Raw genomic sequence first — 26,217 nt, 5'->3', positions numbered from 1 at the left:
TAGCTGGAACTCTTGAAACGCTACCAAAGTGACAGTTTCAACAAATTATATATTCTTTTTAATTGGGTGAAACTTGTATAAATAATATTCTATGTCTGACCCTTGAACACTATGGTATTATAAGTACATTAGGTTGGCAATTCTTTGACTTCGATTTTAGGGCCCCACGTGATGTTAGGAAATTAAGGCACTGGTTTTTGAGTTTGAACATAATAGATACTTATTTTTCTGTGTAATGGGGGGAAGAAATGGGGATTAATTGATTGTTTCTTAAATTCAAGTTAGTCGTTGGTTTTTGTGTAATGCCCATTAAAACAGATTGTGATAAAGAAAGATGAGCTTTGTTGACCATCATTCTTGGGTCAGATGCTTTCAATTATTTTCCAGTTGATGATGGGTATCAGTTAGTCACTCAGATTCCGTCTTGGGCCTGCCTGGGCCAGCAATCTGAGGGCCTGTAGCTGAGCAGATTGACAAGGCCTTGGCCAGAGCAGAATGCCACCTCCTAAGCACAAGAAGTCTGCTGAGGTGAGCCCTGTGAATTCTGCTGAGACCTGTTTGCCTACCGTCTTGCAGGTACCAGTCGGGGTTACATTATGCTAGAGTGGAATTTGGAAAGGAGCTCCACAAATTACAAGTAACAAACTTGCAAATGGCTCTTCCATGTGGTGGCACTGGCTGCAATGTCTATACACACCCAACCACCTGTTGCAGCGGTCTTGAGCAGACGGTGCCACCTGCTGATAACTTCTCTCCAGCTTCTTTGGTGATCTGTAGGAATATTGGTCACCATGGTACTCCGCCCATATGTTTACTGAACAATATACTTTAGTTATATAGAATTTCCTTTTATAAAATTCCTCACATGGTGTTTTGTTGTAGAGAGAGCACATGTTTTCAAAGCTTTTGACACAAATTTAAAAATTTTCCTTTAGAATAGTTGTACCAGTTTGTATCTGATATTGAAGTTTTAACCAGTTTTGATAGAGGGACTGCAAATCTATATGTATTTGAAATAAAATTCTGATTTCCCCCCAGTATTTATGATAGGCGTTTTGGGACCCAAAAAGTTAGAAGAGTCATCCTCTACCACCTCCACTCAGCAGTTGTTGAGTTTGGCCACAATTTGTATTAGTTGTGTGTGTGCTCTTATTGACTATTTAAAGTAAACTTTGGAGCCCTGTCTGGGTAGCTCAATTGGTTAGAGCGTCATCCCAATATGCCAAGGTTGCAGGTTCCATCTCCGGTCAGGAAACATGTAAGAAGCAACCAATGACTGCATAAATAAGTGAAATAATAAATCAATGTTTCTCTCTTCCATCTCTCTCTCTAAAATAATTTTCTTGCCGGAACCGGTTTGGCTCGGTGGATAGAGCGTTGGCCTGTGGACTGAAGGGTCCCGGGTTCGATTCCGGTCAAGGGCATGTACCTGGGTTTCGGGCACATCCCCAGTAGGAGATGTGCAGGAGGCGGCTGATCGATGTTTCTCTCTCATCGATGTTTCTGACTCTCTGTCTCTCTCCCTTCCTATCTGTGAAAAATCAATAAAATATATTTAAAAAAACAAAATAAAATAAAATAATTTTTTTAAATCGATCAAAATTTAAAAAACAAAACAAAACTGTGGATACCATAACCATACCCCTAAACATCTTAGCCCTTGCTCTTCAAAACAAAGATGTTTCCATTAGCATACAGCATTATCACACCATCTTAACACTCAGTCTCTCATGCTGACTTATATCAACTTTATTTTTTAATATATATATATTTTTTTATTTCAGAGAGGAAAAGAGAGGGAGAGAGAGGTGGAAACTTCAATGATGATAGAGAATCATTGATTGGCTGCCTCCTGCACACCCCCCACTGGGGATTGAGCCCGCAGCCTGGTCATGTGTCCTGACAAGGAATCGAACTGTGTGACTTGGTTCATAGGTCAACACCCAACCATTGAGCCATGCCTGGCTGGGCTCTTTTGTCTCTTGAGAAATCAGCTGACAGTCGTATGGGTACTCCCTTGTAGGTAACTGATTTTCTTTCTCTTGCTGCTTTTAGGATTCTCTCTTTGTCTTTTGCTCTTGGCATTTTAATTATGATGTGTCTTGGTGTGGTCCTCTTTGGATTCCTTTTGTTTGGGGTTCTATGCGCTTCCTGGACTTGGAAGTCTATTTCTTTCACCAGGTAGGGGAAGTTTTCTGTCATATTTCTTCAAATAGGTTTTCAATATCTTGCTCTCTCTCTTCTTCTGGCACCCCTATAATTCTGATGTTGGTACGCTTGAAGCTGTCCCAGAGGCTCCTTACACTATCTTCGTATTTTCGGATTCTTTTTTCATTTTGCTTTTCCGGTTGGGTGTTTTTTGCTTCTTCGTATTTCAAATCTTTGACTTGATTCTTGTGATCCTCTGGTTTGCTGTTGGGAGTCTGTATAATATTCTTTATTTCAGTCAGTGTATGCTTAATTTCTAGTTGGTTCTTTATCACAACAGCGAGGGTTTCATCAGTCTTCTTGAAGATCTCACTATATTTATCGGCAGCTTCTAGACAGTTCTTTAAAGACCTTAAAAGTGTGGTTTTAAACTCTATATCCATCAGTTTGCTTTCCTCCAATTCTGTCGTTTGTGTCCTGTTTCTTTGTCTTGGCATTTTTTATGCTTTGCTGTGTCAATAGAGTGCCTTTCTGTGCTGTGTCCCAATTACCTGAGGTAGACACTCTTGGTGCACCCCCTTGTGGGCTTTGTGCACAGTCTTGTTGTAATTAAGCCTTGATTGTTGTAGTTATCACTGGGAGGAATTGACCTCCAGGCCAATTGGCTGTGAGAATCAGCTGTGTCTGCAGTGGGAGAACTTCTGTGCTGGAGACACCCCTCTGGGGCTAGACTTGCTTCGATGGGGCTTTGGTGCTCACTGAGTCTGCCCCCTGAGTGTGTCCTTTATGTGTCCAAGGAGCTGCAAGCTGGATGGTCCCCTCTGACCTCTGGGCTTCCTGGCTCCTGGATCTCTAGGGAGGTGCTAATCTAGCCTTTGCCTGAGGCTATCCAGCAAAAGTCTCCCTGCAGGGCTTGGGCGGGGCAGGTCCCACGGGATCAACAGGGCGGGGTTAGCAATTATGGCTGCTCTCAGTCTTGCCCTCAGAGACTCTGCTTCTCAGTGTCCCATTAATTGCTGCAAGCCCCTCAGAGAGAAAGCTGCCCTCGGGTTCTGACCGATGCCAGACAGTCCCGCTTCTCCCTTATGAGTCTGGTTCCCTAGAGACTCGCCCGGAACTGGAGCTCAGAGCCTGAGACTCCCTCCTGATTGAAAACGACAACCACGCCCTCAGCCGCCAGCCCGCTCTGCACGCACCTCCGCACCTTAGTATTTCACTTCTGCACTGCGCCTCCTCTGAGTCTCGGTATGCTTTTCTCTTTCTAGTTGTAGAATTTCCACTCAGCAAGCCTTCCTGTGGTTCTGGAAGATGTCCGTTTCATCTTTTAGTTGTATTTTTGAAGTGGTTGTGCGAGGCAGCAATCTCTGGTGTTTACCTATGCCGCCATCTTGGTTTCTCTCCTCTTTTGTCTCTTAATTCAGAACAGTTCCTGGCCTTTTAAAATTTGGTTTGTGGGCACATCCTCAGGATTGGGCAGATCTGTCCAGTGTTCTTTTCTGTGTCCTTTTTGAGAGTCCCATCATGTTCATTTGTCTCATTACTGTTGGTGTGACTTTTTACCTTTTGGGAGCTGCTGTGGGAGGGAAGGGTCAGGCAAGGGCCAGCTCTGAGATTTGATCTGCAAGGGCGGTTTGGACCAGATTTGCACTTTGGAAAGTGGAGAATGGAAGGAAGGAGGGTAAAATTAGAGGCCACAGGATTTCCTTTCCTGATCAAGGTGTGGGCTATGATGCAGGCTGGTAGCTCTGCCCTGGGGCACAGGGCAGATCACGGCACCCTGGAGAGCAGATCAGGGCACTGGGATGAGGGCCAAATTTTGGTCAAGGCAGGGACCATTGGGAGATACTCAGGTTGGCAGACATGTGGGGCCTCTCTCTTAAGATTTGGCGTCTCAAGGCAGAGAGGGCAACATCATGATGACTACACATGAACTCCCTTCCCAGCAGTGGGGTTGCCAAGTCTCACTGCCCCATGCTGTAATGGCCTCTTTACGAGAAGGTATCTTCAGACTGAAAGATGAATTAACCAACTTCATAGAATATCATGGAATTTATTATAGGGTAATTTTCTTATGGGAAGATTAGGGCTGAAGCAGAGGACCCAGCAGTTTTGTGCAAATTATACAACGCCCCTTCTTTCCCAAGACTCCTGTCACTGCACTGTTTTTATAATATAACTCGGGTACTAATGATTGACAAGACAAAGGGACAACTAATGCAGTAGTACCAGGAGCCATCCCTCCTGGTGGCTGACACTGTTACCAGTTTGATGTATATTTCGGTTGTCGTCCTGGCCATTACCAACAAAAGTGCTTATGGTTACATTTTAGGGGATACAGCTAATCATTAACTAGAAGGCTTTGCTATGCTTACTAAAGACAGGTTGGTCAAAAGCCACAGGATGAAAGGACATGAAGATGAAGATGGTATTTGCTTACACCTACATCTATGCAACAGATTCTCTCCTCTCCCCTCCCCACGTGACCATGCTCAGCCTTTCTCTTCCTTCACCCTCAGCTACATTAACATGGCTGACACCCCCTCCTCAGTCCTCCTCTTCCTCCACCCATGTGAGTGGCATCTCTTGATTCTACTCTTGTCCTGCTGGCTGCCACTCCTCATTCTGGGTTCCCTCTTCTTTCCAGCTTTCTTACATGGCCCACCTCCTCTCTCTTCCTGGGTGGTCTCATGCAGTTTGGTGGCTTTACCTACTGCCTTAGGGTCCTGGGTTGCTGTAACCAAGTCCCACTAACTGGGTGGATGAAAACAGCAGGAATGGATTCTCTCAGGGTCCTGGTGGCCAAACCTGAAATCAAGGTGTTGATGGAACCACACTTCCTCTGAAGGCCCAGGCCTTCTCCCACTTGGTGGCTGTGTGGTCTTGGCTTACAGCAGCATCACTCCAATCTCTGTCTCCAATTTACATAGCCTTCCCCTCAGTTATGTCTCAGGTCTTTTTTTTCTCCCCCCTCTTTTTTAAAAATAATTTTTTAAAACATGTTTTTTTTTAATTGATTTTTAGAGAGGAAAGGAGAGGGGGAGAGTGATAGAAGCATCAATGAGAGAGAAACATTGTCTACCTCCTGCATGCCATCCCTTACTGGGGATCGAGCCTGCAACCCTGGCATGTACCCTGACTGGGAATCGAACAGTAACCTCTTGATGCATGGGATGACATTCAACCAACTGAACCACACCAGCTGGGCTTCTCCCCCCTCTTAACGCACACGAGTCATGGGATCCTGACCCTCCCCTCAATCCAGGATGATCTCATCTCAAGATCCTTAATAATCACACCTGTAAAGACCCTATTCCAGATAAGGCCCCGTTCACAGGGACTGGGGGTTAGGATGGGTGTATCTTGGAGGGCACAGTGTGACCCCCTTTGCACATATAAACCACAGCCTGATGATTACTGAGTTTATATTTCTTGGATTTCTGAGAAGCATCTCACACCTAAAATGTCCTGACTTGCTTTCTCTTCCCAGGCCACAGAACCTGTTCCTCACCATCTGCTCTTTACCGGGACATGCGACTCTGCTCTGCTAGTTGCTCAGGTGGGAACTTTGGATGCTTCCTTGACCCTGCTCCCACACCCAACCCCAGGCCATCTGCAAACCCTGTGCTCTCAGCCCCCCATGTCCACATGGCCCCCTGCCTGTCCATGGCAGCACTCCCCCACCCTCTGTGTGTTCCCCAGTCACGTTGCCTATCCTTCACAGTCAGAGGGACCCTTCTAAGACATAAGTCAAGTCACCCTTCTGCTCAGACCTTCCCAGGAACACCAGTCTTCACTACGGCCCATGAATCTCTGTGAACTGGTTCCGTGTTTCCCACCCCCTTATCTTCGCTCCTCCTTCACCGCTCTGCTCAGGCACATCAGCTGACCCATGTTTCTCCCAGACACTATCAGTAGCCCTGTCCCCAGTCATTCTGTGTCCCCACCTGGTTTTCTTCCTCTCACCTTCTGACATTTACCTGTGTGTTGCCAGGAAAACAAGCCATTATTCCCATCTCCATATTATATACAGATGTTAGAAGAGTGTCGGCCCAGACTCCCTGAGCACACCTTTGTCATTCCAGTCTGAGCTCCAGTCTCCCTGTCTCAGCAGCCACGATCAAGTCCTTGAGGTCTCAGGGCCAGTATCTCCTCTGAGAGCCTGCACTGTCACACATCAGAGAGCCCCTTCACTCATCTCTGTTCTGACACCCTGTGTGCTGCCTGACCTTCTTCGTGTTTATGGTCCTGCAGCCCCTGGCCTTGTCTGCCAGGAAAGTAGGGCCTCCCTAGAACAGTGTCCTTGCTGCATGTTTAGACATTCACTAGACACTTGGGCACGTGAATGAGTAAATCCAAATGACTGAGAAGTATGATAGCACGTCAGGCCCTGGGCAAGAACAAACGTGATCGCCAAGTAAGTAGGGTGATGCTGAGTAGGATTTGGTGTAAGGACAGTTTTTTTTCCATATAAAAATATATATTTAAAAAATAACATGGATGTTGTGTAGTAGGGAGGACAAAAAATGCACTGCAATTATTAACTGCTGCTTTTCTGCTTTTGTTTTCCAGATACCATTTGCTTTTGACTCAAGATGATTTGATGTCTTATAATAAACTTATTAACCATGATGGCTACACAGACATTAAGCATAGACAGTTATCAAGATGGGCAACAAGTGAGAGCTGAAGTTTTATTCTTTGTTTTAATTACAGTCAGTTGACTTGCTACTAAAATACAAGCAATGCTTTGCATATTAATAGTTAACTTCCCTGAGATTGCAGTTTCAATTTTAGTATATTATTCATTTAATATATGTTCAAATTATTTCCTAAATAATACCAAGATTACTAGTAATTTTGACTCCCCTAAATCATACTTTCTTGGGCATTTTTTTTTTAATAGAGCCACAATCACTCCCTGGCCCAGCTGCCATGCCTCAAATAAAGCTACAGCCTCAGCCCTCTCCACATCTGCTCTTTGCCTGGAAGTGAAAAAAGGTCAAATTCCAAACCTCCTTAACTCCGTTTCCCCTATTCACAATACAGACCAGGCGAAGGGCCTGGGCTGAGCTGTATGTGGGGTAGGTTTACTCTGCTTTCTCTTTCTGTGCAGTCAGTATATGAACACAGTCTGTGGCCCTGGCCTGGTAGCTCAGTTGGTTAGAGTGTCGTCCTGTTATGCCAAGGTTGCAAGTTCGACCTCGGTTCAGGGCACATACAAAAAGCAACCAATGAATGCATAAATAAGTGGAACAGCAAAATTGATGTTTCTCTTCCTTCTGTTAAAAGAAAAAAAATAAATAAATAAAAAGAACACAGTCTGTGGTAAGCACCAGGAGGCCTAGGAATTTGCCTTTTTAATGTCAGTGTTAGCAGGGCCAGTGATGAACCTGCAACCCAGGTACTTGCCCTTGACCGGGAACCAAACCTGTGACCCTTTGGTGCATGGGCCGGCACCACTGAACACACCAGCCAGGGCTGTGGGTGTGTTTTCTTCTTTTTAATATATATTGATTTCATAGAGGAAGAGAGAGGGGGAGAGAGATAGAAACATCAATGATGAGAAAGAACCATTAATTCTCTGCTTCTTACACACCTCCTACTGGGGATCACAACCTGGGCATGTGCCCTGACCAGGAATCCAATTGTGACCTCCTTATTCATAGGTAGATGCTCAACCACTGAGCCACACTGGCTGGGATGTGGGTGGTTTCTTGACAGCCCTCCCACTGTCTGTAAGTTGTAGTTTTACCTGAAGCTACCCTGGTGTTTTATGTTCTGTGACCTGAAGGAATTGGGAAGGAGGGGACTTACTGAGTCCTGTGCAGCCGCTCTTGGGACACCTGAAGTTTTGGGAATGCTCTGTGTGCTTCCAGTGGGGGCCATTCCCTTTTTTTCTCGGGAGCTTGGGAGCTGATTTCCATTGAAGACATTCAGCTCTGCCTTTGCTTCCCACCTACCTCATAATCAGGAGGCAGGAACAGAATGCCAGGAGCTCTCTTCTCACCCTCCTTGAAGACTTTATTTATTTATTTATACATTCATTCATTCATTGATTTATTTATTTTTGTTAATCCTCACACCTGAGGATATTTTTTTCATTGATATTTAGAGAGGGAGGAAGGGAAGGGGAGAGAGAGAAAGAAACAATGATGTGAGAGAGAGACACATCAGTTGATTGCCTCCCGCACAAACCCCGACCAGAGATGGAACTTGCAACTGAGGTACATGCCCTTGACCGGAATCGAACCCGGGACTCTTCGATCCATGGGCTGATGTTCTATCCACTGAACAACTGGCTAGGGCCTCCTAGAGCAGCGATCGCCAACCTTTCGGACCTCATGGACCACTGGTTGGTGACCGCTGTCCTAGAGGATTTTAGTGCATCCGACCAATTGATCAAATCTGGGTAGGGTCGACTCACCCTAGGAAGTCACAGCTGCCCCATTGGTGAGGCTCCAGGTGGGCTTCTGGTGGGCAGTTAGGACCTGAGTCTGGCCACCCCAGCCTTGCTGACTCTCATGTCTTTTCCTTGGTGGCCAGTTTTGCACCATTTCTGGTTTAGTTGCCGTTGCTTTTGTTTGCTTTTGTAGGCTTTAAAATCTTTTTAAGTGCTTTTTGCTTCTTATAGGAATTGAGGTAGAGAATTCTGTTTCAGCCTGCTCTTTTCACTTGTAAGTTCTTTGATATTTCCAAGTGACTAATGATGACTCCTCTCTCCTTGCTGACGCCTGACCTTAACAGCCCCCCTTCCGCATTGCCTGGCACTCAGATCCCAGGCCCCCTTGCAACCTCCCCTAGTGCACTCACCTCTGCCTTCTTTACTCCAGGGCACTTCTCTGCCTCGTGGCCCTGGCTCTTTCCTTCACTCCCACCCGCCCCCCTCCCTCAGGCAGCAGCTTGGCAAGCTCCTTCCTGTTCTGCAGGTCTTTGCCTGCATCACCCCTTTCTTCGAAGACTCTCCTGCCTGCCATAGTTACTTACCACTGCAGCGTTCTCTGATCTTCTCTCCTTCCCAGCAATGATCACCTTCTGACATATTCTGTTAAGTGATAGTTTTCTGTGCTTACCCTTGTCGGTCTTCTTCCCTGTCTGTGCCCTGATGCAGCGAGTATGCAGTGTAGTGCCAGGCACAGTGTGGGGTGGGAGCTGGTAGGTGAGGGGTGGTGAACCCTTTGATTTTAATAGCTAAGCACTTCCTCACAACACAGAAAACTCTTTAAAAACATTATTTTAGAGAGAGAGGGGAAGGGAGAGAGAGACATTGATCTGTTGTTCCACCCATTTATGCACTCATTGGTTGATTCTTACATGTGCCCTGATTGGGGATTGAACTGCAACCTTAGCTTATTAGAATGACACTCTTTTTTTCTTTTTTTTTTTATTGATTTTTTTACAGAGAGGAAGGGAGAAAGAGAGGGATAGAGAGTTAGAAACATCAATCAGCTGCCTCCTGTACACCCCCTACTGGGGATGTGCCCACAACCAAGGTACATGCCCTTGCCCGGAATCGAACCTGGGACCCTTCAGTCCACAGGCCGACGCTCTACCCACTGAGCCAAACCGGTCAGGGCTAGAATGACACTCTTAACTAACTGAGCTTCCTGGCCACGGTGAGAACATAAGCACTTAATATTATTCAGTATACATATACCAAATTGACTTAACCATTCCTTCGAGGTTGAACATTTAGATTTCCCTTCTTTCACAGTCATTAAAAAAGAAACCTTAAAATAAATCTCTTAAGACTTTTTTATAATACTGTCAGGTTTTCCTCCAAAAAGACTGTGTTTGAGTGGGTATTAGTTTGTTGCTTTAGTGTTTTGTTTTATTTATTTTAAGAGAGTAAAACAATTTTCTAAATATACTGTGCCATTTAAAGGCACCAGAATGGAATTGTCACTCTGGACTATTGGAGAGCCTGGGTCTGAGGACTCCTTCCTTGGCCATAGCCCCTGGGTGTCAGGAAGGGATCATGATGGGACTCTCCCATCTCCTGGGGATGAGTACCCCACCCCAGTGCACCCAACATACTGCTTCCTTGAGGGCAGAAGCATGGCAGCTAGGGTTGAGCAGGGGTGGGAGGTAATCTGCTTATGGATAATTACAAGTTTACTAAGCGGCAATTTTGTTTCATATTTTTGTAAACTGAATTCTTTACGTTTAAGAATTTAAATACTTTTTACCTAACTTACAACATAGCTAGTTTAAAGCAATTTAAATGATATCTTAAAGACTTCCTCTTATATTTAATACTATTTCTTTACATACAACTGGTTTTTATTTTCTGAATAGAGTGACTTTTTAAAAGAATTTTATAGTTTATGTATTCCTGAAGTTTAAGCATAGATAAGGGAGAATTTCAGGCCTGTCAGAGACATGTAGCATATTGGACATGAGTTGTTTTTATGACACGAGAAGCTTGGACAATTTTGTTTACTCTTCTCTTACTGCAGTGTTATCCAGCATGAGGCTATACTGCTGGCAGGCAGGCATTAAGATTGCATATGGACCAGTTCCCTTCAGTAATGTGTGGTTATTATGATTTTGAAAATTATAAGCACTTCACATATATCAGTCCTTTTTGTTTTTAAATGATTTGGAAATTTGACCTTTGGCCTTTTTTAAACAGTAAATTATAAAGGAGTTTGTGGGTGGTATCCATTTATATTGTTGCCAATCACACAGCGGGCAGTTACCCTTCCCATTGCATTCCTGTGTGATAATAGAACACTTAATAGCAGTTTGTTTTTTGTTTAGTAACAAAAATTATCCTCCTCCTTTCACAGATGCAAGTAGTAACAGAGTTGAAAACAGAGCAAGATCCCAACTGCTCTGAACCCGATGTGGAAGAAGTGAGCCCTCCCCCTATGGGGTCCCAGACACCGATGGATGCCGACAAGCAGGCCATTTATAGGTAGCGAAGAGATGTGAAGCATGTGGGTTTTAAGAGGAATAATGAGAGTAGAAAACCTTGTTAAAGGGAACATGAGAGCTATTAGCTGGGCAGAGTAAGATTTGATGTGATAACTACTAGGGTATTTTCTCTGATTAAGATGTTATTTCTAATACCTTTCTTTAAAAAAAGTTTTGGAATGTTAATCACATTTTAGTTCACCTTGTAAAAAATAATATTTAGGCCCAGATGATTTTACTGAAGAATTATACCAACCTTATGAGAAAAAAGCAGCATGTCTACACAATCTCATTCAGAAAATAGAAGATGAAGACTACTTCCCAATGCTTTTTACAAACTGACCAACACTCTGATACCAAAGAAATCCAAAAAAAATTCACAGATAATATGCCTCATGAATTTGCACATAAAAAATTTCAATAAAATATTAGCAAATTGAATCCAGCAACAAAAATAATAGAATAATATATAATGACCAAGTGGAGTTCATGCCAGGAATGCAAGACTAGTTCACTATTCAAAGATCAACCAATGAGATTCACAGTGTGATCATATCATTTGACAAAATCAACAGCTAATTAAAACTGTCAGCAAAGGGGAACTTTCTTAACCTGATGACAGGCAACTTAAAAACCCACAGCTCACATCAAACTTGATGGTGAAAGATGGAATACTTTCCCCTAAGGTTGGGGATGAGAGATGTCCACCCTAACTCTTCTTAATCAGCACTGTAATAAAAGTCCTAGCCAGTGCAGTAAGACAAGAAAAAGATTAGAAAGGAAGAAATAAAACTGGCTCAATGCACAAACGACATGATTGTCGACATAGAAAATCCCAGCATGTACCAAAAAACTTCCAGGTATATAGTGAATTTAATTAGATCACAGGTTACACGTGCAACACACAAAAACCAACCCTGTTTCTATACCTGTAACATGTAATTGGAAACAGAAAACAAAAAGATAGTACATTTGCCAGAATTCCAAAAAAACTCAGGTATAAATCTGTACCTATAAAATGCTGATGCAAGCAAATCAGAGACAACCTAATAAATGGCAGGACATACCATGTTTATGGATTCAGAGACTCAACATAATACAGATGTCTGTTCTCCTAAAATCAGGCTATAGACTTAATACAATTTTAATTAAATTTTATCAGGATATGTTTGTGCATATAGACAAGTTCTAAATTTTATATAGAAGTCAGAAGAACTAGATCAACTAAAACAATTTTGAAAAAGAATAAAGGAGGAATCAAGTCTATTTGATCTTAAGATTTGCAACCATGTTACAGTAATAAAGACACTGTGATATTTGTGAAAGGATATACACATAGATCAATGCCACAGAGAGAGTCCAGAAATAAATCTACACACATAGGATTTGATCTTTGGCTAAGTTGTGAAAACAATTCAATAAGAGAAAAGGTAGACTTTTCAACAAATGGTGTTAGAACAATAGGATATCTATATTCAGAAAAAAAGATCCTTGACTTACTCTGACATCTTATACAAAAAGTTACTCAAAATGGACTATCGACCTAAATGTAAATTTTAAAACTGTAAAATTGGTACATCCATATAATGGATATTATTTGGCCATAAAGAAGGAATGAGGTACTGATACCTGTTACAGCATCAGTAAGTCTTGAAAACATGCTAAGTGAAAGATGCCAGACACACAAGGTCACGTCTTCTATTTATATAAAAGGCTAATATGCAAATTGTCCCCTCGGGAGACCGGGAGTTTGACCGCTTGCTATGATGTGCACTGACCCCCAGGGATCGGCACTGAACAAAGCAAGACCCCAGCTGGCAGCCAGGGAAGGAAGGCCTCGGCCGGCACCTGGAAGGCCCTGATCAGCCCTGATCACCAGCCAGGCCTAGGGACCCTACCTGTGCATGAATTTCATGCACCAGGTCTCTAGTTTTATATGAAACTAGAGGCCCGGTGCATGAAATTCATGCACTCGGGGTGGGGGTGGTGGTGTGTGTGTGTGTGTCCCTCAGCCAAGCCTGCACCCTCTCCAATCTTGGACCCCTCGAGGGATATCCATCCCTCTCACAGTCCAGGACTGCTGGCTCCCAACCACTCGCCTGCCTAATTGCCCCTAACCGCTTCTGCCTGCCAGCCTGATCGACGCCTAACTGCTCCCCTGCCGGCCCGATTGCCCCTAACTGCCCTCTGCTGCTGGCCTGGTTGCCCCCAACTGCCCTCCCTGCAGGCCTGTTCCCCCCCCAGCTGCCCTCCACTGCAGGCCATCTTGTGGTGGCCATCTTTGTCCACACATCTTGTGTGTTGGAGTGATGGTCAATTCCTATTACCTCTTTATTATATAGGATGTTTAGAATTGGCAAATCTATAGAGACAGAAAGCAGATTAGTGGTGGCCTGGGGATGGGACTTAGGGGTAAAATAGAGAGTGACTGCTAATGGCTACAGAGTTTCTTTGGGGGATGATGAAAATGTTCTAAAATTGATTGTGGTGATGGTTACCCAACTTTGTGAATGTACTAAAAACCATTGAATTGTAAACTTTGAATGGATAAATTATATATTACATGAATTATATTTTAACGAAGTTGGTATGTCAAATAATGTGTACATACATACATACCAAACATCCTCATGCCATATGTAGAGTGTACATTTTTTTTCTTTTTTCCCCAGGCATCCACTGTTTCCTTTATTAGCTTTGTTGTTTGAAAAATGTGAGCAATCCACGCAGGGCTCAGAAGGTACAACTTCTGCCAGTTTTGATGTGGACATTGAAAATTTTGTAAGGAAGCAAGAGAAGGAAGGAAAACCCTTCTTTTGTGAAGATCCAGAAACTGACAATTTAGTGAGTAGATTTTTTATTCCAAATTTAAAATATGTTCAATAAATTTTTAACTTCCAGTTAAAACTTTAGACTATTTGTAGTTCTGCTAAAGGGGAGAATTGTACAACTCATGAGATAACGTGTGCGTGTGACTTGAATGTCCTCCGGCCTTCTCTTGTTACCCCTTCCTGTTATCAAATAAGCTGGCTCAGCCTCCATCTTAAATGGACCAGGGGATTCCGTTCTCTCCTGGACATTTGAAAGGTTCATTGGGGTTGACGTGCTCACCTGCCTTGCTTCTCAGGCAGCATGTTGATGCTCAACTTCAGTCCTTGACTTTTCCTTGACCGTGGACACATGACTGTTCTCCAAGACAGCTCTGTCTTGAGGCTCACACTGATTCATGGGGGGTGACAAAGTTTGTCAAGACTTGGGAACCACCAGCACAGAGCAGGGACAGGCTCTGAGGCCCCCCATGATTTCCCTTGCTCTTTCTGTCTGAAGCCTTTCTCATATAATGCCCTCCTCCTAGGTCCAGTGTTCTAAAATTCAGGGTTCTCTGTGCTTTCTGAAGGAAATGGAAAATTCTTTGGCGTTAACATCACTGCTGTACCCAAGGGGAGTGGTGCCATTCAGTACTGTGAGGCACTGTCAGCTGTGTCTGGGCTCCTCACTGGATTTCCACTGAAGCCTGCTATGCCAGCTCCCAGATCAGTACCTTCATCAGGCTCTGGTCAGCAGAAAGGGTCTTTGGAAATCTCATTCCTGAATAAACTGCCCAGGTCTTCATTGCTGTTGTTTAAATTTCTCATTACATATTCAGCCCTTATTGCCCAATAATAGATTTTATAGGTGAGTTGTCTGACTTTGAGTCTGTCTCTTCATCTTTTGAATGGGACTGACAGTGCCTTCCTTTTGGATTTAGGACCAGAGACTACTCTCTCTGCCTCTGAATCTGTTGTACAGCCATCAGCGAGTGAGGGGCAGAAGTGGCCACAGTGTCCCAGGCTGGCAGGGACCAAGGCTCTCCTGACTGGTGTTAGGGCACAGGGCCTAGCAGAGCTGGATGCTTGGTATTCCTCATTATTGACTGGCTGGCTGATTTGTTCCCTCCACAAGTACTATGAATTACTATCCAAGGTCACAGGAGGAGCTAAGGCAGGTGCTGCTTATGGTAATGGTTTCATTTTCAGCATCAGTTACCTACTGCTGTGGGACAAAGTATAGTGAATTAATCCAAAATCATAAAACTTAGAAAAATCGTAAGAGAAAATCTTTAGGATCTAGGACTAGGCAAAGAGTTCTTAGACTTGACACCTAAAGCACAATCCATAAAAGGCAGAGTTGGTAAGCTGAACATTATTAAACTTAAGAACCATCTCTGATGCCCCCACCAGTTTGGCTCAGTGGATTGAGCGTCGGCCTGTGGACTGAAGGGTCCCAGGGTCCCAGGTTCGATTCCGGTCAAGGGCATGTGCCTTGGTTGCAGGCACATCCCCAGTGGGGGGTGTGCAGGAGGCAGCTGATCGGTGTTTCTCATCGATGTTTCTAACTCTGTCCCTCTCCCTTCCTCTCTGTAAAAAATCAATAAAATATATTTAAAAAAAAAAAAAGAGAACCATCTCTGAGGTGGATCTGGATACATCCCAGTTTATAGATGAAGCAGGAACAGAGTGAGGACTGTCAACTTGCCTGTAGGGCCTGAGGCAGTGGTGAAGCTGGCTGAGGTCTGGCTGGTCCTAGCACTGTACTCACTGAAGTTGCACTGGCATTGTCCGTCTTTCTGCATATCAGAGGGAGCACGGGTCTGGTGCTGGGACGATTTGTCATTTTGCACAATATCTGATGTTATTCCACTTCTATCACTGGCAGTACAGATGGTGATGGCTGTGCAGGGCTCAGGCTAATAACTGAGAGTAGTTATGTGATGATGATTATAACTTAACATCATGCTGCATTTCCTTATCTGAAAGTCTTCATTTTCTCTGCTTCTAGATGGTAAAAGCAATCCAGGTTTTGCGTATTCATCTTCTTGAGCTGGAAAAGGTTAATGAACTCTGCAAAGATTTCTGCAGTCGATATATTGCTTGTCTAAAAACGAAAATGAACAGTGAAACTCTCCTGAGTGGAGAACCTGGAAGCCCGTACTCCCCTGTCCAGTCCCAGGTATTTATGTTTGGGTCCTGCTCTACTTCCTAGTTGCTGTAACATCTGCAAAGATGAACTGTGTTGATCCTGAGAACACCAGCCCTTTCAGAATCACAAGGCTGTCTTAATGGCTGTCCTGGCCCTCTAGATCACTGGCACTAGCCTGGGCTGAGAGTTAATTCCAAACACCATCCATCTGGCTTCATACAGTGAATGCAATGAGGCCCCGATCTGTATACTCGACCCTGGGTCCTATGTTTCTGGAGTTCCATCCATTTCTTTCTTTTTTCCTTTTTTAAAATATACTAGAGGCCCGATGCAAGAGGCTCAGCCTTCGTGGCCCCGGCTGTCTTGCAGCCCCACAGCCTGGCCCCCTACTCACTGGTTGTTCTGGAAGGTCGTTCCGGAAGGCCATTCTGCTGTCCAGTCTAATTAGCATATTAGCTCTTTATTATATAGGAATTTTAAAAATTATAATATATATATATCACAAAATGTACCATCCTAACCATGTTTAACTGTACAGTTTTGTAGCATTAAGCACATTAACATTGTTGTGCAACCATCACCACCATCCATTTCCAGAACTTTCCATCTTCCCAAACCGAAATCTGTCACCATTAAACACTAACTTCCATTCCCCTACCCCAGCCCCTGGCACCCACCATTCTACTTTCTGTCTGTATGAATTTGACTCCGTTAAGGACCTTATGTAAGGGGAATCATTTGTCCTTTTTTAAAAATAAATGTCTTATTTATTTCAGAGAGGAGGAGGGTTAGGAGAGAGGGATAGAAACATTAATGATGAGAGAGAATCATGGATTGGCTGCCTCCTGCACGCCCCACACTGGGATCAAGCCTGCAACCCAGGCATGTGTCCTGCCAGGAATCAAACCATGACCTCCTGGTTCATAGGTCGACGCTCATCTACTGAGCTGTACCGGCTGGGCTGTCCTTTTGTATTTGGCTTATTTCACTTAGCATATGTCCTCAAGGTTCCTCTATCTTGGAGCCCTATTATATTGTAGCCACTCTGATAGATTGTAGTGATATTCATTGTGTTTGTAACTTACATCTCCCCGGTGGCTAGTGATGCTGACCATCTTTTTATGTGCTTATTTTCCCTCTGTATATCCTCTTTGGTAGAATGTCTTCTCACATCTTTTGCCCAATTCCTAGTTGGATTTTTTTTAACTGTTGACTTTTTTTTTTTTTAATTGATTTTTTACAGAGAGGAAAGGAGAGAGATAGAGAGTCAGAAACATCGATGAGAGAGAAACATCAATCAGCTGCCTCCTGCACACCTCCTACTGGGGATGTGCCCACAACCAAGATACATGCCCTTGACCAGAATCGAACCCGGGACCTTTCAGTCTGCAGGCCAACGCTCTATTCACTGAGCCAAACCGGTTTCGGCCAAAATGTTGACTTTTGAGAGTATTCCAGATACTAGTTTTTTATTGGCTATACATTTTTCAAATATTTTTCCCAAGTCTGGAACTTATTTTTCTTTTTCTTTTTTAAAAAAATATATTTTATTGATTTTTTTACAGAGAGGAAGGGAGAAAGAGAGGGATAGAGAGGTAGAAACATCGATGAGAGAGAAACATCGATTCAGCTGCCTCCTGCATACTCCCCACTGGGGATGTGCCCGCAACCAAGGTACATGTCCTTGACAGGAATCGAACCTGGGACCCTTCAGTCTGCAGACTGACGCTCTATCCACTGACCCAAACCAGTCAGGGCTGGAGCTTATTTTTCATTCTCTTATCAGTGTCTTTTGCAGAGCAAGCATTCCCCCACCCCCTGTCTTTATTTTATTTTATTTATTTAAAATTTTTATTTCCCATCCATCCACCTCACCCTTTTAGCGACCATTAGCTTGTTCTCTATATCTTTGGGTCTGTTTTTTTTTTGTTTATTCATTTGTTTTCTCCTTTTAGGTTCTGCATACGAGTGAAATCATATGGTATTTGTCCTTCTCTATCTTTTTTATTATATTTTGCATAATAACCTCTAGGTCCATCCATGTTATCTCAAATGTCAAGATATCATTATTTTTATTGCTGAATAATAAAATTCCATTGTATATATGTACTGCATCTTTTTTATCCACTCAGCTATTGCTTCCATATCTTGGCTGTTATAAATAACTAGAGGCCCAATGCACAAAATTCATGCAAGAGTAGGCCTTCCTTCCCCCCAACTGCCAGCACCGGCTTCCCTCGCAGCCCCGGCTTCATCTGGAAGGTTGTCCAGAAGGATGTCCGGTCTAATTAGCATACTATGCTTTTATTATTATAAATTATTATAGATGCTGCAGTGAACATAGAGGTGACTATATCTATTTTAATTAGTGTTTTTGTTTTCTTGGGATAAATACCTAGAAGTGAAATTGCTGGGTCACATGACAGTTCTATTTTTAAATTTGGGGGGAACCTCCATACTGTTTTTCATAGTGGCTGCACTAATTTGCAATCCTACCAATAGGGCATGAGTATTCCCTTTTCTCCACATTTTTGCCAACACTTGTTTATTGATTTATTGATGATAGCCATTCCGACTGGTGTGAGGTGATAATCTCATTGTGGTTTTAATTTACAGTTCCCTGATGATTAGTGATGTTGAACATTTTTTCATTTGTTTATTGTCCATTTGTGTGTCCTCTTTATAAAAATGTCTATTCAGTTCTTCTGCCTTTTTTTTTAATTGGATTTTTTTGGTGTTAAGTTATATGAATTCCTTATGTATTTTGGATAATAACCTTTTATCAGATGTATCATTTGTGAATATCTTCTCCCATTTAGTAGGTTGTCTTTTTGTTTTGTTGATGGTTTTCTTCACTGTTCAGAAATTTTTTAGTTTGATGTAGTCCCATTTGCTTATTTTTCTCTTTGTTTCTCTTGCTTGAGGAGATATGTCCACAAAGATATTACTGGACCAGTGTCAAAGAGTTTATTACCTATGTTTTCTTCTAGGAGTTTTATGATTTCAAGTCTTATTTACATTTAAGTCTTAAATCCATTTTTAAAAAATATATATTTTATTGATTTTTTACAGAGAGGAAGGGAGAGAGACAGAGAGCTAGAAACATCGATGAGAGAGCAACATCAATCAGCTGCCTCCTACACACCTCCCACTGGGGATATGCCCGCAACCAAGGCACATGCCCCCGACCGGAATCGAACCTGGGACCCCTCAGTCCGCAGGCCGACGCTCTATTTACTGAGCCAAACTGGCCAGGGCAGTCTTAAATCCATTTTGAGTTTATTTTTGTAAATGGTTTAAGAAAGTGGCACCATTTTATTTTGTTTTTGATATATCTGTCCAGTTTTCCCAGCAGCACTTAATGAAGACTGTCTTTACCTCATTGTATATCCTTACCTCCTTTGTTGTAGATTGACTGTATAAGCAAGGATTTATTTCTGGACTTGCTATTCAACATTTTTTAAAATTGATAATTCTACTTACCAACTTTTCCCTTTATGAGTCATGATTTTGGTGTCAAGTTTAAGAACTCTTTGCCTAGCCTTAGATCCCAAAGATTTTCTCTCATTATTTTTCCATAAGTTTTATATTTTACACTTAAATCCATGATCAATTTTGAGTTAACTTTCGTATAAAGCATGAGGATTTTGGCTGAGGTTCATTTGTTTGCCTCTAGATGTCCAGTTGTCCAGCACCATTTGTTAAAAAGACTCCTTCCTCCATTGAATTGCTTTTGCACCTTGTCTAAAGTCAGTTGGGCATATATATAAGATTTATTTCTGTGTCTTGTGTTCTGTTCAGATTTATATATCTATACCATATAGTTTTGATTACTGTATTGTATAATAAATCTCAAAATTCAGTAGACTGATTCTTCTCACTATTCTTTTTCAAAATATTATTTTCTCAAAATACTTGAGCTATTTCTAGTTCCTTTGCCTTTCCATATAAATTTTAGAATAATCTTGTCTCTATCTACAAGAAAAATGTTACTAAGATTTTGATAGGAATTGCATTAAACCTGTATGTTGTTTTAGGGAGAATTGACATCTTTACTATGTTAACTCTTTCAGCTCACACACATGGTGTGTCTCCCCATTCATTTTCTCTTCCTATGATTTCTTTCATTAGTTCTCAACATATGAGTCCTGCACATGTGTTTTTAGAATTATACCTAAGTATTTTTGTGTGTGTTTTTGAGCAATTGTAAATGCTATATTTTTAACTTGTGTCATGCTAGTTTATAGAATTGCAGTTGGTTTTTAAATGTTTATCTTGTATCCTGTGGCCTTGCTGAACTCACTTAACTAGTTCTAGGAGTCCTTTATATAGAGTCATTAGGACTTTCTGCCTATTTAGTCATGTCATCTGCAAATAGGGACAGTTTTGTTTCTTCCTTTGTGATCTGTATACTTTTTATTTCCTTTTCTTGCCTTATTGCATTGGCTAGAACATCTAGTACGATCTTGAATAGGATTGGTGAGAGCAGACATCCTTTGCTTGTTCCCAATCTTATGGGAAAGTGTTCAGCCTTTCACTATTAATTTTTATCTTACTGGTAGATGCTCTTTATCAAATTGAGGAAGTTCCCCTTCTATTTTTCTGAGAGTTATTATGTTGAATTTTTTCAAATGCATGGATTGATATGATTATGTGATTTTTCTTCTTTAGCCTGTTAATATGGTAGATTACATTGAGTTTTTTAATATTGAGCAGGCCTTGCATTCCTGGAATAAACTGCACTTGGTCATGGCATGTAATTCTTTTTATATGGATTCCTGAATTTTCTTCTAATTGCTAATATTTTGTTAAGCATTTTTGTGTCTGTATTAAGGGATATTGGCCTGTAGTTACCTTTTTGGGTGCAGTCTTCATCTGTGTTTGGTATTAGTATAATACAAGCTTCAGAAAATGAATTGGAGAGTATTTCCTGCTCTTCTGTTTCTTAGGAAGGTGTTAGAATGGGTATTAATTTTTCTCTAAATGTTTGATAGAATTTTTCAGTGATACTACCTGGACCTGGAGATTTCTTTTTTTGGAGGTCTTTAAATTACAACTTTAGTTTCCTTAATAGTTATAGGGCTATTCAAATTATCTACTTCATATTGGATTTTGTCTACCATGTCAAGTTTATATGTTGAGTTTATGGTGTTCTTTTTTCTCCTTTTGATGTCTGTAAGGTCTTCAGTGATCTCCCCTTTTTCATTTCTGGTATTGATAGTTTGTCTTTTTCTGTTCGGCTTACTAGAGGTTTGTCAATGTATTGATCTTTTCAAAGAACTTGTTCTTTTTTCTCTGTTGTTTTTCTGTCTTCAATTTCATTGTTATCTGCTTTGATCTTTATTATTTCCTTCCTTTTGCTTGCTTTGATTTTATTTTGTTCCTCTTTTTCTAGTTTATTGATATATGAGGTTGGATTATTGATTTGATAGCTTAGCTTTATTCTGACCAAATTAATGTAGCCTACTTTGTGTGTACCTGCCAAAGCTTACACATTCACATTGTGCGGTGGCCCCCAGAGCAATCGCCTCTGGATGATATTCATTTATGCTACTTAACTGCTCAAATATCTGGGTGCCTGCATGTAACAGACCTCACGCGAGATGCCAGGTATAGGGATCCTTTCCCTTGTGAACCACAAACCCAGCCATCAGTCCATAGGTGAATTTGCCCATTTGGATCTAATGTCAGATCATTGGAATCTCTGATGAGGTATTTACAAATGTTTGCATGGAGCATGCTGTGGGCCAGCCTAGGCCCAGTACTCCACACACAATGGACACACAGAGAGGTGGGTCTCAGATGTGCACTGTGCTGAGATCGGCGTGATAGGAAGCTATGTGGGCCCCGGGGGTAAATCCCATCACCACTTAGAGCCTCCCAAGCCTATGGGATAATCTTCTGAAAGCACTCATACATTCAAGGAAGCATTGGTTCTTAGAAAATCAAGAGTCTGGGCCAAATTGAATGGGAAAGTTGTGTGGTAAGATTAGGTAATTTTGGTCTTCCTACTCATACCTCCCAGACTGTGTGGTTACTATGCAATGAGATGAAAGATAATCTTTGGAAGCCAAATTTAAACTAATATCTTAATCGATTAGTTTAATCAATTAAACTTAATATCTGTACCGATCATCACATTTAATATTCAGACAGACTTCTCTCTCCTGGTTTCCAGATATGTAGAGCCTGCTTCATGGAAGGCTTATCATCTGATTGTGCTCTTTGCCTCAAGCATCTCCCTTATTAATAATGCCATTATACCACTTGTTAGGAAGTTTTAAATATGGGTGTTCTGTTTTCTAATAATCCCTTCCTGTGTATTTCTGACTTACAGCAGATTCAAAGTGCCATCACAGGCACTCTCAGCCCCCAAGGAATTGTGGTGCCTGCATCCGCGCTGCAACAGGGTAATGTAACCATGGCAACAGTGGCAGGTATGGTGATGGAAAAAAGGACACCTTTTCCTTGAGCTTTTGCAGAAAAAGTCCATCATAGTAAAATGGAGACTTGCATAAACATAATTTTTAATTAATGCCAGTTCCCTAATAGGAGTCCCAAAATCTAGGCTTCTTTGAATGTTTGTTTCTTGTTAATTCTCAATGACAAATACTTTATGCAAATTTTTCCCTACCAAAAATGTTGGGAAGAAAGTTTTTATATAGGAGTTGAAACTATATAGCAAAAACTAATTGTAATTTTCAAATAACTATTTTTAAATGTGCTCTTAGCAGCACCTGGAAAATCTTAAGTTGTGTCATTAATTGATGACAAGCAAATAAAAATTCAGTCTTGGTCTTGATCTAACTTATATGATAAAAACCGTCACAGGAAGGGGACAGATTTTCAAGTTCCCTATTGCACCTAGAACATTGCAAATACGAGACCATCATGAAAATATAAGGAGGGGAAGCAATTTACACTAAAAACCCCTTGTAATAGCACAAAGGGAAACCTCCACAGCAAAATAAAGCACATTTGACCAAAAAGAGAAGCTTAACAAAAATATTTGTCATCTGAAACCTTTGGCCAGGTCCTTTGATATGTTCTAATTGTGAGGAAAGTAGAAAATGGGGGCAAGCAAAAGGCAAGGAAGTGCAGACCCTCTGACCCGGCCGTGCCCTGTGCACTGTTGTGAGGACAGTAGGGATGTCTGTCAGCATAGTGTCACCTGGGCACTGCTGTGCAGTGAGTTCGCTTTGATAATTTACAGTGACAAGTCAGCAAGCAAAGTATCAGTCATTTGAAGTGATGTAAAAAGCTCATCAAACTAGAGATTTTATTTCTTTCATAGTATAGTGAGAAGATTGGTCTTAAATCATTGAGACATAAATTTAATTTTTTTTCTTCTTCCTTTTTGAGGTGGCACAGTTTATCAGCCTGTTACAGTCGTCACTCCTCAAGGCCAAGTAGTGACACAGGCGTTGTCACCTGGGACAATCAGGATCCAGAACTCCCAGGTGTGTGAGCCATTTGGCAGGGTTGGGGGGTGGGGGGAAGTGTTGCACAGGTGTGGAAGTGCAGGTGGCAGCAGGCTGGAGCCATTCTCTCTGGGTGAAGATAACTTATCTCATACTCGCTCTCCTACAGCGACCTCCAGTTAATCTGAATGTCAGTATTTTGTTTCTTTTTTACTCTTCACATCTATCATTGTAAAGTTGCAAAGTTCAGAAAAGTCTAAGGAAGCAGAAAAAAAGTCATCTGTTATTCCTTCCCTTAAGCAACCACTGTTCTCCAATTTACCACTGGATTGTGTAGTTGTCTCTGCACCAGGAGATTTGAAGCCATGTGGTCATTCCCTTCTCCCCCCTTGGCTCCCCTCCAGGCCCCAGCAGAACTGCAGGCAGGTTTTTGAGACCATGCCTAGCTGTCCCACACCTCCAGCATGAGAGTAGTGGCCTGGTTTTGGGCCTGTGTGCTCTGAAAAACTGTTCTTGGTCTTTCTGCTGTGCTTCTGCTGAGCCAGAGCAGGCTTCAGGGTGTCTAGGGCACTTGCTTAATGCCCCCCCACACCCTGGTGAGAAATCTGAAAGAGGGCTCCCCTTTTTCCTCTGTGCGCTGCCCACTGGGGGGCGCTGCTTCAAGAAGGCTGGTCTGCTGCTCCTCCCTGTGGCCCACTAGCTCCCAGAGCACAGAGGCACTTCCAGGGCAGAAGCGACAGCTAGAAATGCAGTGACATGCCAATACCTTGGGATGGCCCTACCCTCTCTGTGTCTTTGGTAAGATGAGATTGAACTGCCAAAGCCGGTTTGGCTCAGTGGATAGAGCGTCGGCCTGCGGACTGAAAGGTCCCAGGTTCGATTCCGGTCAAGGGCATGTACCTGGGTTGCAGGCACATCCCCAGTAGGAGATGTGCAGGAGGCAGCTGGTCGATGTTTCTCTCTCATCGATGTTTCTAACTCTCTATCTCTCTCCCTTCCTCTCTGTATAAAATCAATAAAATATATTTTAAAAAAAAGATGAGATTGAACTTGGTGGTCCTCCAGAACCCTCTAAGTTCTGGACACACACACACACACACACACACCCATACTCACACATACTCGAACACACTTTTACATTTAGCTGGGTTTAAATAAGAAAGTGTTTCTGTTACCCGTTCTTATTTAAGAGCATTGATTCCCTCTGTACGTTAGTTGCTTGTCTTTGGCCTGTGCAGATATTTTCTATATTCTTAACCACTTTGAAGCCCCGCCTTGGGGATGTGGGTGTTTTTGAGGGGGCCTGGGGTGTGCGTGAGCCGGCACAGCCGGTCCAGGGTTCCCGTCTTTGAATTCATGGAAGGTTTTGTTGGACAGTCACGCTGGGGCTGGTTACGGCTGAGTGATTGTGAGGCCTCAGAGACTAGGTGACTTCCCAGTAAGCAGAGGGGTGGAGGTGAGAGAGGAGCTAGGCCCACCCATGCTGGCCCTGGGTCCTCGACCACCCTGCTTTCCCTGTAGCTTCCCATTTACAATAGCTGTAAGCACAGAGCAAGGCCTGGTTTGCAGTGTTGCCTAGTATTAAAGTGAACTGTTCTTGCTCTGGCCGGTGTGGCTCTGTTGGTTGGGCATTATCCCTTGCACTGAAAGATTGCCAATTCGATTCCAGGTGGGGACACATGTCCAGGTTGTAGACTTGATCCCCAGTGTGGGGTGTCTACAGGAGGCAGCCTATCAATGTTTTGTTCTAGCATCCATGTTTCTCTCCCTTCCTCTCTCTCTAAAAATCAGTAAAAATATTTTTAAATGTTTTTCTTGAATGTATTTTCTTGATTTTTTTACAGAGAGGAAGGGAGAGGGATAGAGAGTTAGAAACATCAATGAGAGAGAAACATCGATCAGCTGCCTCCTGCACACCCCTTATTGGGGATGTGCCCGCAACCAAGGCACATGCCCTGACCGGAATCGAACTCAGAAGCCCACAGTCCGCAGGCCGATGCTCTATGCACTGAGCCAAACTGGTTAGGGAAGTAAAAATATTTTTAAAAAATAAAGTAAGCTATTCTTAGAGGAAAACTTTTAAAAATCAAATGCCTCACTTATATACTAGAAGTTCATTTGTCCTGCTGATTGAAAAGGAAGTTTCCTAATTAACTGAAATTTCTTAGACAAAAATTAATAGTTTAAATAGCAGACATACAAAGTTTGGATTATTTCAGCTGAACACCTTGTCGTGTTTAATGTGACATCACTCCCCAGATCCCTTTGGCAGATCCCCAGTGAGGGTACCTCCCTGCTTCTGCCTGGGTGCTGCCCCTGCTCTGGTCCACAGTGGCCACGGTGCCCCGCTCTGCCCTGTCCTTACCTGTCCTGTCCTCCCTGTTGTTATTGCTTCCCATGTGGCTGGCTGGAAAGCCAGAGAAAAGAGCTGCTCAGGTTTCTAACAGAAGAATAGACCTGATAGAGGCCTTGGTGGGGTGTTCTTTGAATAAAACCAGGATGTTATATGTATGATTCTGTCACAGCTGTTTAGGCTGCTCTGGGCTATTTTTTTCTTTTTGGGGGGCAAAGTTTGGGTTCTTATGCTTCAGATAATTAGAAGCAGGTGCTTCTGTGTTGTTGTGTCAAAAACTCTCAGGGTTGGTTTTGTCCAGAGAATTGGTATTATCACGACTCTTGTTGTTACTCTGGTGGTGGCATTACACAGGTGGACCTCGGCGACACAGCAGTGTGGTGGCAGTCCTGGATGTGCCTGTGCCATCCCATCCCTCCC

The 26,217-nt window shown here is 42.6% G+C and overlaps 1 protein-coding gene and 1 non-coding gene across 10 annotated transcripts in view; one reads left to right on the top strand and one right to left on the bottom strand.

Moving 5' to 3' along the window:
- PKNOX1 (PBX/knotted 1 homeobox 1) overlaps window positions 1-26,217 on the top strand; it is a 62,117-nt gene that overhangs the window by 17,295 nt on the left and 18,605 nt on the right. For 4 of the 9 annotated variants that reach the window (XM_070407119.1, XM_070407120.1, XM_070407118.1 and 1 more), the window contains 7 exons: window positions 5,636-5,704; window positions 6,718-6,824; window positions 10,938-11,065; window positions 13,737-13,908; window positions 15,883-16,053; window positions 22,361-22,460; window positions 23,386-23,483. In XM_070407119.1, coding sequence (XP_070263220.1) covers window positions 6,774-6,824; window positions 10,938-11,065; window positions 13,737-13,908; window positions 15,883-16,053; window positions 22,361-22,460; window positions 23,386-23,483 — 720 coding nt within the window. In that variant the 5' untranslated portion in view covers window positions 5,636-5,704; window positions 6,718-6,773. Of the gene's footprint in view, window positions 1-5,635; window positions 5,705-6,717; window positions 6,825-7,051; window positions 7,230-10,937; window positions 11,066-13,736; window positions 13,909-15,882; window positions 16,054-22,360; window positions 22,461-23,385; window positions 23,484-26,217 lie in introns of those variants that run through there. The other 5 variants (XM_070407123.1, XM_070407124.1, XM_070407122.1 and 2 more) reach the window with 5 other exon arrangements.
- Window positions 7,169-7,301, bottom strand: LOC139004722 (small nucleolar RNA SNORA51). Its single transcript, XR_011470557.1, has one exon. It is a non-coding gene; the product is annotated as a small nucleolar RNA SNORA51 (small nucleolar RNA).

Source organism: Myotis yumanensis, unplaced genomic scaffold (assembly GCF_028538775.1).
Source record: "Myotis yumanensis isolate MYYU_CA2020_CCGP unplaced genomic scaffold, mMyoYum1.0.hap1 SCAF_2, whole genome shotgun sequence".
NCBI classification, from domain to species: domain Eukaryota; kingdom Metazoa; phylum Chordata; class Mammalia; order Chiroptera; family Vespertilionidae; genus Myotis; species Myotis yumanensis.
This window is presented reverse-complemented; position numbering and strand designations above follow the sequence as displayed.